At 36.3% G+C, this 13,828-nt stretch overlaps 1 protein-coding gene across 2 annotated transcripts in view; it reads right to left on the bottom strand.

The window, feature by feature from the left end:
- Nucleotides 1-13,828, bottom strand: part of KCNH7 (potassium voltage-gated channel subfamily H member 7) — a 204,929-nt gene that overhangs the window by 52,170 nt on the left and 138,931 nt on the right. Inside the window, exons 4-6 of one of the 2 annotated variants that reach the window (XM_058809419.1) lie at nt 12,231-12,655; nt 9,143-9,163; nt 5,309-5,523 (exon numbers count right to left, since the gene is read on the bottom strand). In XM_058809419.1, coding sequence (XP_058665402.1) covers nt 5,309-5,523; nt 9,143-9,163; nt 12,231-12,655 — 661 coding nt within the window. The remainder of the gene's footprint in view (nt 1-5,308; nt 5,524-9,142; nt 9,164-12,230; nt 12,656-13,828) is intronic. The other variant, XM_058809420.1, reaches the window with a different exon arrangement.

Below are 13,828 nucleotides of genomic sequence, written 5' to 3'. Positions count from 1 at the left end.
CAGTTGTGGTGACACCTTGGCACAAGTTTAAATGGCCACAGTGGGACTGAGGTATTTTTACTGGTTTTAACCATGGCATCTGCTTTTCTTGGTTTCACAGTGTGTCACACTTGCTAAATTACAATGAAATTACTCACATTTATACTATTTCTATAATTACATCTATAGTAATTACAAAGCCTTATTATGTAATGACAATAAAAGATGAAAATTTATTGCATGAGGGTGCTAACTATTACTGTAAAGAAAGGGAAAACTCCTGTATAAGATGTGTCAATTCACAAGTAACAGGAAAAAGAAGCATCTCATTTCAGAGTAAATTTCAACTTTCCATACATTAGGAAATGTTGGTCCTGCTTACCCCCTAATTTCACAATTATATGTATCTCTTGCTGTGTAACTGGAAGGCATCAAAATTGTTTCCCCTTTATTCAGTTTTCTGCATTATGCAGAATGCAAAATGAACAGCCTTGAAATGTTGTGTGTATGTGAGTTATTGCAGGATGTAAACAGCACAGTGCGTCAGCTGAATCAGACTGCTGAAAACGTATAGATCAATAATTTGTTTTATTTTTAGGTTTTATATTGCCCCCCTCTGTCCTAGATGCTGGTAGTCTTCTTTTAGCCTGAAAACCTGAAGGTCAGTTTGAAGTCATGATCATATAATAGTTCTTTTTATATCAGCAGCTTTATTGGCCTTGGGAGGATATTGTTACTTATTTCTTAATCTTTTGGGGAACAAAATAGAGTCTGGCCAGATTACAAAAACATGCAGTGAAACTACAAGGTCTATCACTTCATACATGGTCCCCAGCCTCCCCCCACCCCCCTCACCAGCAGCTCTATTTTCAGAAGATTTGTGGGTGTTCAGCATGTCTGCAAATCAGATCACAATATTCTGTGTAGCCTGTCAAGGTATATATTTATCATTTCATAAGCCATATGACCAGTTTGGGTATATATATGTTTTCTAGAGGTGGGTGGATAATGAAACTGTTCTGAAATCTATTATTACAAGAAGTTAAAATATTACAGAGTTTTACTTTCCTGTAAGTCATTTATTGAGATAAATAATGAACAACAGATATATATTGGGCCTTTCAACCACATTCTGTATTCCTTCAGACTGATGAATTGCAAGGAGATAAATGTTCTCTGGACACTAGTGACCAAAGCAACAAAAACCAGTTTTTCTTAAACAACACAATAAAGAGACCAGTAATTTGCAGTTTATTAACTGGGACAATTATTTGTAGACAGTATTAAGTTATGGGAATTCAGGAATTCTCTCTTTTCTTTAAAAATAAGGCACAGACACTGACTGTTCTAGTCTTCATGAGTCTGTTTACAATGGAGTTCACAGCTTTGCAGCTGTACATCAGTGGAAACTGGATGTCTAAAAAGCTTTAAAATAAATCAGTATTTAAGCAAAAGATAAAATCAGTTCCTGTTGTGTCTTTGTACCTTGAAATTTTAAGGCCAGAAGTCCCCTTTATGAATTCATAAAAAATGTTAAGGGACAGATGTCAGACTTTTGCCCTACTGCTTTCTTTAATAAAAGTCTACTTTTGTGCCTCTAGGAAGACTTGTCTCTTTCTAACCATCAGTGTCAGGACCCCAACTGAACCTGTCAGTACAAAAGAGTGCAGAAATTCCACTGTCCTCCTGAACAAACTGTAAAAAAGAAATAATGGAAAAAAGGAAGTTGAGATTCTTCTAGAAGAGAGTGACATTAACACCCCTGGAAATTATAAGGAAAAACATTTTAAAAATCAATCTTTTCTTAAGTGGAATGGAAATGTAAATATAATTTAGTCACAAAAGTCTGCACTAGGATATAACAATGCAAATTTATCAATCAGGGTTATCTGGCAGCTACACCTGGATTAATTCTTTGACTAAAAGTCAGTTATGCAGAAAGTGTCCAGAAGATGTTATGCTTCTTGGCATTACACAAGGAGTTATGATCAGTGAAGCCCCAGGTGAAAATCCAGGCAAAGCAATCAGGGAATTTACTTATTCAGGACCATCACATGTGCAGCACTTCACTGCAAGCTATATCTTAAGGCAATTTTCATCTCTACATAATGTCCCAAACCCTCCTGTTAAGTAGAAAAACAGTATTGGAAGGTTTCTTGCCGTAGAATGCATAACCTAGGTTTTTCATTCAAAGTATAAACTACTGTCCCACAGCATCTCTTATTTCTTCTAAAATAATTTTTCTAAATTTTATTCTACTTTCTATTTCTAATTTATTCCACCAAAATCTTTTTACTAAAGTATCTGACTCCTCTTTAAATGTTTTCTCAAAGTGCAGCACTTCCTCTAAACACAGTGGCCAATGACTCTCTTGTTTACTTTATTCATTATTCTTCCTCTTCCCTCTGAAGGTGGCTATGTGCCATCCTTTCCTTTTTCACTCTCTTAAAGACCCAAATTACATCCCCAGCTTGCGGATATTAAAGTTATACAGCTGTTGTCTTTGGAAAGAACTTGTTGCATTCTGTGATGCTGATACTTGATTTATTACTGTTGAGAGAGAATGAGAGAGAATCCAGGCTGCATGTCCAACAGAAATGCTCACTGGTATATTTTGCATTCCACCATGAGGAGCCACAGTAGTTGAATTGTCAGATTTTAACATCAGGATCACATTTCTCAGCAAAACTTAGGAAAGGGAGAAAGATAGAAAATATGACTACAAAGGGAGAGATGGATGGATGTATATTTGAATGGTACAATATGTGACCTTTCATGTCATCAAGTCCTGCAATCCCAGAAAATGCAGCATCTTATGTACCCCTTCCCTACATCCTCAGGGTCTTTCTAGCAACACTTAGAATTGCTGCCCTAACTTCTTTCATTAGAAGACTGTTTCAAAATGTCACAACTCTGATTAAGGGTGACCTTTGAACTTACTATGGCTGTTTTGTACTCATTTGCTCTTTTACTGATATTGCCCCATAGATTAAATAGATCATATTGCCCTCCGTGTATTTTTGATGCTGTTGGGCAGATTTCCTTATCAGAGACTGTGCCAGCATGAGCATATTTTTACTACCTCCTTTAACATTTCCTAACATTTCCACCATATTATATTCTCAACACTCTGCTCAAATCTTCCAAGCCCACTTTTGCGCTGTTCTGCAGATAGATTCCTGATGGATCTATGGCCCAAGAACAGATTTACAAATAAATTTATATTCAGACATGAAGCAGAAGCTTCAAAGAGCTGACTCTAACAAAATATATTAAAATCACTGGGAATAGAAACATAAACAGGACTAAATCTAGCCACTTAAATCTTCTAAATGTCTATTTCTAATCTAATTAATGAATCTCTAGTTAACTAGATCCTTGACCACTGTAATACTATAGACCTACATTTATTTATATCTCCTAAGAGCTTCTACCTGTACCTAATTCTAGCGTTTAGAATGCAGCAGCAACTAAAAATATTGATAAGTGAATGTAATAACAGAAAAAGCAGCAGCTGCAGGGAACTATTTCCAATTATAATGAATGATATGGCATCAAAGTTTGGTATGCAAATTGTGCTCTGCACAGTGGTTGAGATTGTTCTAGAAAAGGACATAAACCAATGTCAAATTAAATTGGAAGGCTTTTTTGAAGTGTAAAGATTTTATAGAGCATTTCAAATTTAATTTTGAATTTAGTAGGTATCAATTTTAATTGATAGATTAGCTGATCCGTGCCATTTCCATTGGATTTTTATAAAATCTAAATTATTTGGAGAATAAACATAGATTTAAAAAAAAACCTTCTGCCCTCCCTTCTGCCCTCAACAGCATCAGTAGAACGTAGAAGCTCAGCACTCTGGCACTAATTAGCCAGTCAGAATTCAAAACACAAAAACCAAAAAAAAACAAAACCCAAAAAACAAAGAAAAAAACACCCCTGAAAAACCTACCTTGTCTCATACTTATATAACTTATAAAAATTAGTCTTTTTTATGTAACTTGACTTTTTGCCGTATTATCTATGAAAAGATTTCTATATATAACTACTATGAATAATTTAAAACATATCAAAATGGATCCAGAAGAGATTATATCTTTCAAAACTGACCACAGAAGAAAGGACAATGGTTGTGGATTCAAGCTAGCTATTAAAGACAAAATATATGAAAGATAAAAATCCAATTACTTTTTAGGCACTAACTGATCTCAAAATAGAAATGATAGAACTTTTATCTCTATTTCTTTAGGAGGGTGTACAATACATCCCTTTTTATATCTGTCAAAGGGAGTAGGAACATGGACCCTGTCTGGCAAACTACCAATGTAGGGAAGCTGCAGTCTGGTCAGCACTTGGGGACATGATTTAGTTGTGGACTTGTCCATGCTGGGTTGATGGCTGGACATGCTGGTCTTAAATTCTATCTTTCTATGATTCGAAGTCCAAATATACTCTTGGCAAGATCTTCCTTATGGAATATCTATCTGCCTTCTACTGCAAAGCACTTTTTACCTCTTTCAGTCTGTCTAGGCATTTAAGGGCCAACCCTCTGCTTGCTAACCTTATAAATGTTATTTGGAATACTGTCATCTCTTGGTATTTTTTTCAGTATGTTCCACATTCCTCACCTGTCCCTGTCACTCTCCATATAAGATTGTAACACAAATGAAATAATATTGAAATTAGCTGAAAATTTCCTTTGACTTCAGAGGGCACTGCATCTGTTCTAGAGTGAAGAAACAGCTATTAAAAATTATTTTAAATTTTGCTTCAATTATAGGCCTTCTTCACAAGATATATTGTACATCCAGTCCAAAGGTATGTGCTTTTCATTTTGACAGCCTTATGGAAGCACAGATATGGAAAAATATACCAATAAGAAAGAGCATTATGAAAAGCCAAAGAACTTGAACAGAAATTATGAGATATAATTATGATACAGTGGCACAATCACTTACCATTTGTTATCATGTTGTACCCTAACTAATCAGCAATTCATAATGTTGAGAAAAAATTATGAAGAATGAAGCTAACATTTATGAATGACAGGAATCACTGAAATTAATGGTCTTATTTGGGACACGTGGTGCATACTAGATTTCTTTTCCATTAAAAAATAGGGAGCAGAAGAGTTTTGTTTGTTAGCAGTATCATCTGATGTTGTAGACTACCTCATAAACAACTGAATGGAAGGTAAATTACATACTGTTTTAAAGCCTTCAAATTATTCTGGAGATAGCCAAGCCACTCATTAAAAGAGTAAGAATCTATCGAATACAGTGGAAAAAAAAAAAAAGAAAATGAGCTAAAATAACATGTATTACCTTACCTGTGTAACTTTCTCTGTTACATTGTGCGTTCGGTCTTTCACCTTAGGTGCAATAATTGCTTTCTCTGAAGAAGGAGGAGATGAAGATTTTTTTTCACTTTTGATATCTGAAAAGTTCAGTGTGAGTTGAGGAATTTTGTTGATTGTACTATATTTGTTGAGATTTGAATCCGATGTGGATCCCAACAGACTTGACTTGATATGATTAAAAGGCCCTGAAAAATCAGAACATATATTTAGTATCTGGGAAATTAAAGGAAATAAATTATCATTAATATTTAGGTGGGATATGTTAAAAGGGTGATTAAAAACTATTTTTCTGTATACTAGTTGTTAATAATAAAAAATATTTACATTTTAAAAATAACTCTTTTACTAATAAGATTGAAATCTAATATTGGCTATGAATATGACATTTTCTTTACATATAACCCTCTATATTTTTTAGAAAGTTGATGGATTCCAAATTGCATAATGCATCTATCCTTAATTATTTTCATTTTACTAGGAATTCTGGTGAGCTCTTATTGTAGTTCTGGCTGAATATAAAGACTATATGCTCATTTGTTTGTGAGAGCGGAAATAGGGCACATGATTATGTAAGAGTGCCTGGAATTAGCAAAGGCTCTATTATCACATCTCTACCTTGCTCACGCTCACATGATAGTTCAAAGAAACTGGAAAATTGAGTAGACTCTCAAAATATGTTTCTTCAATTGTCACTGCTAATAAAATATAGGAAACTATAGGGATGCTGTATATACCTTTATAACCTATATAAGTATAGGTAGAGTATCAACAGAGTATATATAACCTTCTTATACTATTTTAGTGTATCATTAAAAATATATAGAATTTACATACTTCATGAGGTACATATTCTTTATAATTATTCTTTTCATTACACAGAGACTTGTTTGATCAAGAAAGCAATATAAATGATCAGAATACTTGTTTTGTACTGTCATCATAAGGTCATTGGGAAGACAAAAGTATTCATTGCAAGGAAAAGTTGCTTTTCCTTGCAATGAATAATATTGGAAAAAGTACTATAATGATGTTTAGACAGTGAGAACTAAATCTTCTTAGGTATTTAAGAAAAAAATCCAGGTCTTGCAGTTGGTAGTAATGTACATAAAGTATGAGATTGAAGGGTATTTCTTAGATCCGCCTGAGAATTTTATTTAAGGTTGCCTTAATTCTTTTAAAGGCAAGAGTGTGATGCTTTTCTCTTTTTCTTCTTTTTGAGGTTTTCTTTTGTCTTCCTGTGAGGAAAACAAGAACGTGCATGTTGATTCAGGGACAGTCAATGGGTTGGATTAGGCCTATGGGGTAAATTGCAAAGTCAACAGTGGAAGAGTTGATTTTATTTGCAATGTGAGAATGAATGAAATTCAAAGCAACCAATTGCTTGGCGATGGCTGTGGTGAAATGCTTTACGCTGTGTTGAATTTTTCTTTTCAAAATTCTTTCAGTGAGGGCTGATTTTCCATCACACCTGGCTTCAAATGCTTGTTGAAGAAGAAGACATTTCATTTTCTTTTGAAGCTTATAAGGATCTATACATGTTTTCTTTCTCCTAAACTCATAATAATTGCATGCTAATCTGGACCACAGATAGAAAATCTCTATTACTCCATTTCAAATTTTGCCACTGTGCAGAAGGGAATTTAAGATGACAAGGGAGGGCATGATGCTCTAGACTAAAATTTTAGGTACAAAAAAGAGTTTGTGCCTGAGTTCTCTAACCATTAAACTGCAAAACAGTCCTTCTTTTTCTCCTAGTATATTTTTTTGTGGAACAGATTCACAGGAAAGGGAAGAAAGCACTACCTTTCACCTGCAAGGAATGGTAAAAAAGCCTGCTACTGAGGGCACCACCAAGGGACTGTGATACTATATTTAAACGCCTTTTTGTCCAGGTGGGACCTGAATCTATCACATCATCTATATGAGTCTACTAAAAATTAGTGCTTAAAATATATCAGGGCACGCAATCTCCTCACTAATCAGTGAAGTGACTAATCTGGCTGGTGTGTGCTAATGGACATGTGGTCAGACTGCAGTTTTCCAGCCCTGCTTCCCTGTTAGCTTGAGCAACAGTTTCTGAGTATTGAATCAGTTTAGATGTAAGCAGGATTTCAAGTTAAAACCTTGAATCAGTTCGTCAGACTAACAGGATTCTTCATACCTTAGGAATTCAAATGTAAGAGGAAACTAAAATAGCTTAGGCAAATCTGTGATTAGATAGTAGGCACGATTTTGTTTTATTAGTAACTTTGTAGATACTTAAATTGCATTGAACTTTTGGTTTCTGGGATTTACATCTTTTATCACTTCCATTCCAAAGGGGATTATTCTCTCTTTTGTTACCTAATACTCATGCTCTAGAGCATGATATTAGGCTTAAACTCATTGCACAAGAGAATAGAACCTTGCTTCTTTTCCCCCACCATCTTTTGCTCTAGAAAGTGGTGAAAAGCCTAATGCACCTCATTGGCAATGGTAATTGATTGAAAGACAGTATTAGCTTAAGTAGAGCCCAGGCTGGCAGAAATTGAGCTGATACTTGATAGCCAGTGGACCATTGCTATACTGTCATAGCAGGGCACAGGAAAAGGGGGCCATAACAAATCACAATCACAATTGATACTAATTGGCACCCTGATTGACAGTTTCAACAGACAGGCAGAGAACTGAATAAGCCGGAAGAAGGACTTGCTTCTGCCTAGCCAAAAAGGAGAATCAGGTTAAGCTTGAATTCCCCATTTTGATGGTAGGATTTCACTGTCCTTGCTTACACAATGCATTGAGAAATTATTTCACTCTCCTGAGCTGCCAATTCATCATCTTTCACCAGCAGTAAATACATTTAGAAAAATTACTGAACAGCACAGAAACTGCATCTTTTCCCCCAAGATTTTGCCAACATACACATGAAGCAAATGCAATGATTTTGTAGTCCACAAATTGTTTTACAGAACCTATGTCATGCACTGCATGCAGTTTGGAGAGATTTTACCAGGTACACACACTTTTTGCATCATGCATGAAATCACAAACCAGTCCTCCCACAAAAACAAATATGGCAATTAAACTGAACACTTTAGTAAGTGATCTTCAGAAATGGAGGAAGTAATTTACAGATTATGTTCAAATTGCTTCTAAAACATATAGCTCAATGCTGGTGAAAAGAAACAGTTTTTAAATTGCACTAAATATTATTTAAACATGAAATTGGCAATGAAGTTCATGCATGCACATTTTGATGCTACAGGAAGCTTGAAACCATACCCCCTGCCATCCAGGAACGTGAAACTAGTTTTAAAGAGACAAAAGAGGAATAAGTGAAGATACTTCCACAAGTGTCCTGATTATCAGTTATTTATTTTTGAGAGAGTTAACTGAAAACTGAGTACCTTGTAACAATGGATCATTTGCTAATGTCCTCATACAATCGCACATCCTTTTGCAGGTAAAACTCCTGGCAGCTTCAACAGAAGTTTTGACTGCTTAAGGACAACAGCACTGAGTTAAGTAACTAAGATATGTTCTACCTCCCTCCCTTTCTTTTTTTAAATTAGCAGATAATGAAATCAAAAGGCTGTTTAACTGTCAAAGGCCTTCACTTTTTCCAGTGATTTATAGTTAGTGTTTTGAGACAAGAGTTACATGAGTAACTATGTGTTTAACAAATATAATTTATGTAGTAGACCTTGCACTAGGTCACATGAGAGTGTTGCATTTGAACATTTCATACAGCAGGCAAAGTAACATGCCAAAAAGTGTGGCTGATTGAAACACTGGAAGGTACAGTCTAGATGTATACTTTACCTTTGACATTGCGACCATTGTCTGGTTTTCAGCATATTAAAAGTGGAGAAAAAGACAAGAAAACACAACTAAAATCTACATCAGAAAAAGCAGAAAATACGGCTTCAAAGTGTGCATGGTTTGAATTGAAATATTGTTGCACCTCCTTGACCGTATTATGAAGACTTTCAGTGAAGGTGAAATCACTCCAATGATTGAGATAATGTGTCAAAGTGTCTGGAGTAGATCATCAGGCAGTAGGACTGGCTTTATCTAACTTGCCTTAATAGAAACATGATAAAATTCTTTCTCCACAAGTCTGGCAGTGGGCTGCAAGAAAAAATTATTTCTTGGCAAAAGTGCCAGGAAGAAATAATTAGTCCCACATAACTGAGAGAAGCTGAGGCAGAAGTGCAGGGTTGGTGCATGGCATGGGGGGCTGCACAGGAGGCCCAGCACAGACCCCCAGGCCCCCCACGTCTGCCTACATGCTTTTGCCATGGCAGCAGCCTAAGCCGTGCCCTTCTGAGCAAGTGCTGGAGAAAGATACACCTTAAGCCTTTCTTCAGCTCTTAGGTGCCTTTCCACAAGGAAACATTGGCTAAGCTTTCTGTCCTGACAGGCTCACCTGGCCCTGAATCCTCGTGTGAGATCAAACCTTTTCAGGAGAATATTATAATTGCTGCTGTTATCACTATTTTAAAGGAGCCACACAGGTGCAGAGGTAGGTGCCACGCTGGTTCACATGATAATAATGTGATCCACAAGGCACCGTCCTCTTGTGTTGTACCCTGCGGTTCTGAGGGTGTGAGGCGGGTCTGGCAGGGAATGGCACCTTCCTCCTGGTGCCACCTGCTGTGCCCAGGTTACCAGCTCTCAGATGTGCTTTGGGCTCACACAGACATTCACCTCCTTTGGCTGGGCTCACAGGCCACCTCTGAGCTGAGGCTGTGCCACAACAGCCTGTGGAGAGTGGTCAGCGCTGCTCTGGACAGAGGCCGCGGCCTGCACGGGGGCATCGGACATGGCGCTGGGCCTTGCCAGACCTGCGGCCTCGCAGGCTTCTCCTCAGCTTCCCGAGCACCGGGCAGCACAGCACATCAGCCTGGGCCCTCCGGACCGTAGCTGTTTAGTTCCTCCCAGCCCAGTGCCTTCCTGGGCCAGGCATCTGTAGCAGTACTGGAGATTAGGCTAAACTGGGCTCTAAAGCCTGCTGCTGTTTCAGAAGGCTGCAGTGATCTTGCTGAGTCCACTTTCTGAAGACAATAACATTTCTGAACTTGCACCTGCCTGCAGAATCTGGATTGATGGTGTTTCAGATGAGGCTGGCTTGGCTGCATTTTGGATGGTGAGTGTAGGACACAGTTCCTGCCCTGTTGCTTTTGCTGTCATATAGGCAAATTGATAATGGAATTTGATCCAGTACACTCAAATGAATTTAAAGTGCTAAACTGTCATTTTTACTGAATTATTTCTTGGCATATAATGAGCACAGTGAAGATAATTTTAAAGTGATAGACAACAAGGCTACATAAATTAATTTAACACATGAAATAATTTCTATTCTCAATTGCATTATCTTAAAATTTGACTGCAGGTAAATTACTGTAGTTAGTATTAAGCTAAGTAATGTTATTCTCTTCTTTCAGAATTCTGCTTTACTGATTCAATTAATATTTTTTGAACTGGAAGGGATAGGAAAAAATTGGATCCTGACTTGCATTTTCAGATAGAGTAGTAGTTTTTGAATGATTTAGAAAAACTCAAAATAAAAATGGAATGGGAAAATAAGTTAACCGTATGTTTCCTTTGGTAAGAGTTGAGCCATTTGGGACTGTAGTTTACTTTTAGTTGTTGTACTTAGGGTTTTGCATTCTCCCTGTTCAGAAACTGCAAGCCTGGAGCAGACGATTTAAGCTGAATCTTGGTTGTCTAACTCGCATGGATAATTTTATAGCAATAATAGGGTTTTATGGCTCACTATTGAGTTAGGCAATTAGGACTTGCTGGATAAATTTAAACATCTTTTCAGCATAAGGTGTCCAATTCTAACATGATTGTAAGCAGATGGCATCAAGGATGGTTACTAATCCTAATGCCTTTCTGAGAGCCATCCTCTCTTCTGCTGAATTTTTCTAGAATGACTATGTATGACATAAGTTAGGGCCTGGTTCTCTACTATTTTGTAGTTTATGCAAAGTGAAAACAGAGTAAGAGTGTTTTGCCTATTTGCACTGTAAATGATCACATCGCAGGAGAGGCCTTAGAAGTTCAGTTGGATTATTGACTCCTCATAGTAGAAATTATTTTCATTAGTACTTAACATTTGAAAAAAGCTTTTCCATAAAATGGAGATAGAAAATTTTGCTCCTCCATTTGGCAAGTATTAAAACTATGTGGTAATTTATGCATTAGCTTTCTAACACTGTAATAAAAGATACTTAATAGTCAAACTGATTTTTACACCTTTTCATAGATGTATAACTGGATGAAGAATGACCATTTGGGAACTACTACAATGAAAAATTAATATAATAGCACAAGGAAAAAATCACCCTTAAATGAAGTTTACACTAAGCATTTCACCATTTCACTAAGTATTTCACTGTTCATTACACAAAGCATGGAGTTGCTGAGGATACTTTCTTCGGCATGAGAGAAAAAGCATGTCTCAGTGTTGGATCAGTGAATGTAAAATCTGCACATTACAGATTTAAGAGAAATAAACTTAGCAGTCTCTGAAGTAGGATTTCATAAAATCAAAGACAATCTAATATCTGTACGTATAGGAGACAACAGTACATGCATTTATAATTTGATCACCTGATTTTTTTTCTCCCCAAACCCCAATATTAACTTTAGGAATGCTGGCCCCAATATTTGCTATATCCCTATAGAGAAGATCAACACCATGATTCCATTAGTCTCCTTGAAAATCGAAAACAATATTTAGTGTACAAAAGCCTGGCATATTTGAGCCCTTAATATTTTCAGTGCACCATGGAGTCATTATATTTAGCTTTGTTTACAAAGTGATGATTATTAGTATGATATTGAAAATATTCCTTTTTTAGTACATCAGAGAATAGTGATTGACTTTCTACCATACCTTCACTTGCGTGACGGTCCCTAAAAATGTTCTTGGGATGGACATTAAAGCCTTCTATGTCATGTACCGAAGAGGCTCTCCGTATACTGCAAATGCTTTCCTTTGATCTGGAATGGGTTAGTGGATTGCTTGTCTGTATCATGTCAGGGTAAAGTCTGTCCCACTGCTGCTTGGGTGATGAGTGGTCAAGAGGTCCAGATATATTAACCAAAGGTGAACATTTACTGTGTTGAATCAGTGCTTTTGTATCATCCACTTCTGAGGGACTGCAGCTTTCTTTAGTAGGTGATTTAAAGTGCTTCATTGCCACTGAGTCGTCACTGTGCTTGGATGAATCGATTATGACAGCATCGGGGTCTTCCTGGGGTAAGGACTGCTTTCTGTAGGTCAGAAGTCTCAATCCAGGTAGCCGGAGCCCAAAAAGTCTGCCTACATGTAAGTACACAGAAACAGAAGAAAATGTTACACATTGGTGTCTGGTCACTAAAATCAGCTTTTTTTCACTTACAATGAATGATAGTAGCCATTTCTAATAAATTAAAATGCTTCGTAATGAAATGTGTAAATATACAAATACAATATAACTCCAAGTTTGTTAGAGTTGGGATGTTAAAAGATTTCATAATCCAATTAGACCTAAGTTTTTGAACTTAGAATGGGAATAGGAGCATTAATTCTACAGCCTATTTTAAAAGCTATGAGGTACAGATGATCCTTTCTAAATTAAAAATCTATCTATCTACAAAAGACTGCCAGAATATATCTAACACTTTACTTGGTAGTTGTTATCCTGAAATAGATATTTGTGGATTCTAATACTAGTGGAACTCCATGTGCTTATAAATGTACTGCTGATATATGCATTTATTGGCTACAGGTTAAACAGGAAGATACCGAGGCTAATTTCTTAGGACAGAGAAATAAGCTGTATATCACTTTTGCTAAAATCCTCTCCAATACTTACAACTGATGATTAGGTGAAACAGTTTTAACAAGTTTAAAATGAAAAGTAAAGGAGCAAAGCGAAGAAAAAAGAGTGACACAGCTCTCAAGCTTTAGTTGCACCTATACAATTATTGTTTACATTTGCATGGGATGGGCTGAGTTAGGTTTGATGTGTTGAATGGCAGGGGAGAATACCCTGAGTGTGTGGAAAATTAACACTTTGTGTAATGGAAAGAAATGTCAGTACCTGAGAGGAGGAGTATGACATGGTGCATAGAAAGAAACTATAGAGGAAGAATTGCAAAATTTACAGAATGCCCTTCTAAAAATACAAACCTAAATAACAAATATTGTAAGGTTTTGTGTAATACAACTCACAGATGAAGGTGTGGGGACTTCAGAAGTACAGAAAACATATTAAACAGTTTAGGAAAAACAATGCTAAAGAAAGTTTAACAAAATAAAATAATTTAAAATTTGAAATGATCAGGTATGATTGTATAAACAGTTTGACTTATTTAATAACTTTTGTATCTCATTTCTTTGCTAAATAAATGTTTTCAACAGTGAATCAATTGTGAAATGATTTATTAGAGAATATTTCAAAGTATATTCTTATCCTCTCTTTCTGGGATAAGAAGTTCAGTTTGGGA

Source organism: Ammospiza caudacuta, chromosome 8 (genome assembly GCF_027887145.1).
Source record: "Ammospiza caudacuta isolate bAmmCau1 chromosome 8, bAmmCau1.pri, whole genome shotgun sequence".
Lineage (NCBI taxonomy): Eukaryota > Metazoa > Chordata > Aves > Passeriformes > Passerellidae > Ammospiza > Ammospiza caudacuta.
The sequence above is the reverse complement of the archived record's forward strand: the minus strand, read 5'-3'. Positions and strand labels throughout refer to the sequence as shown.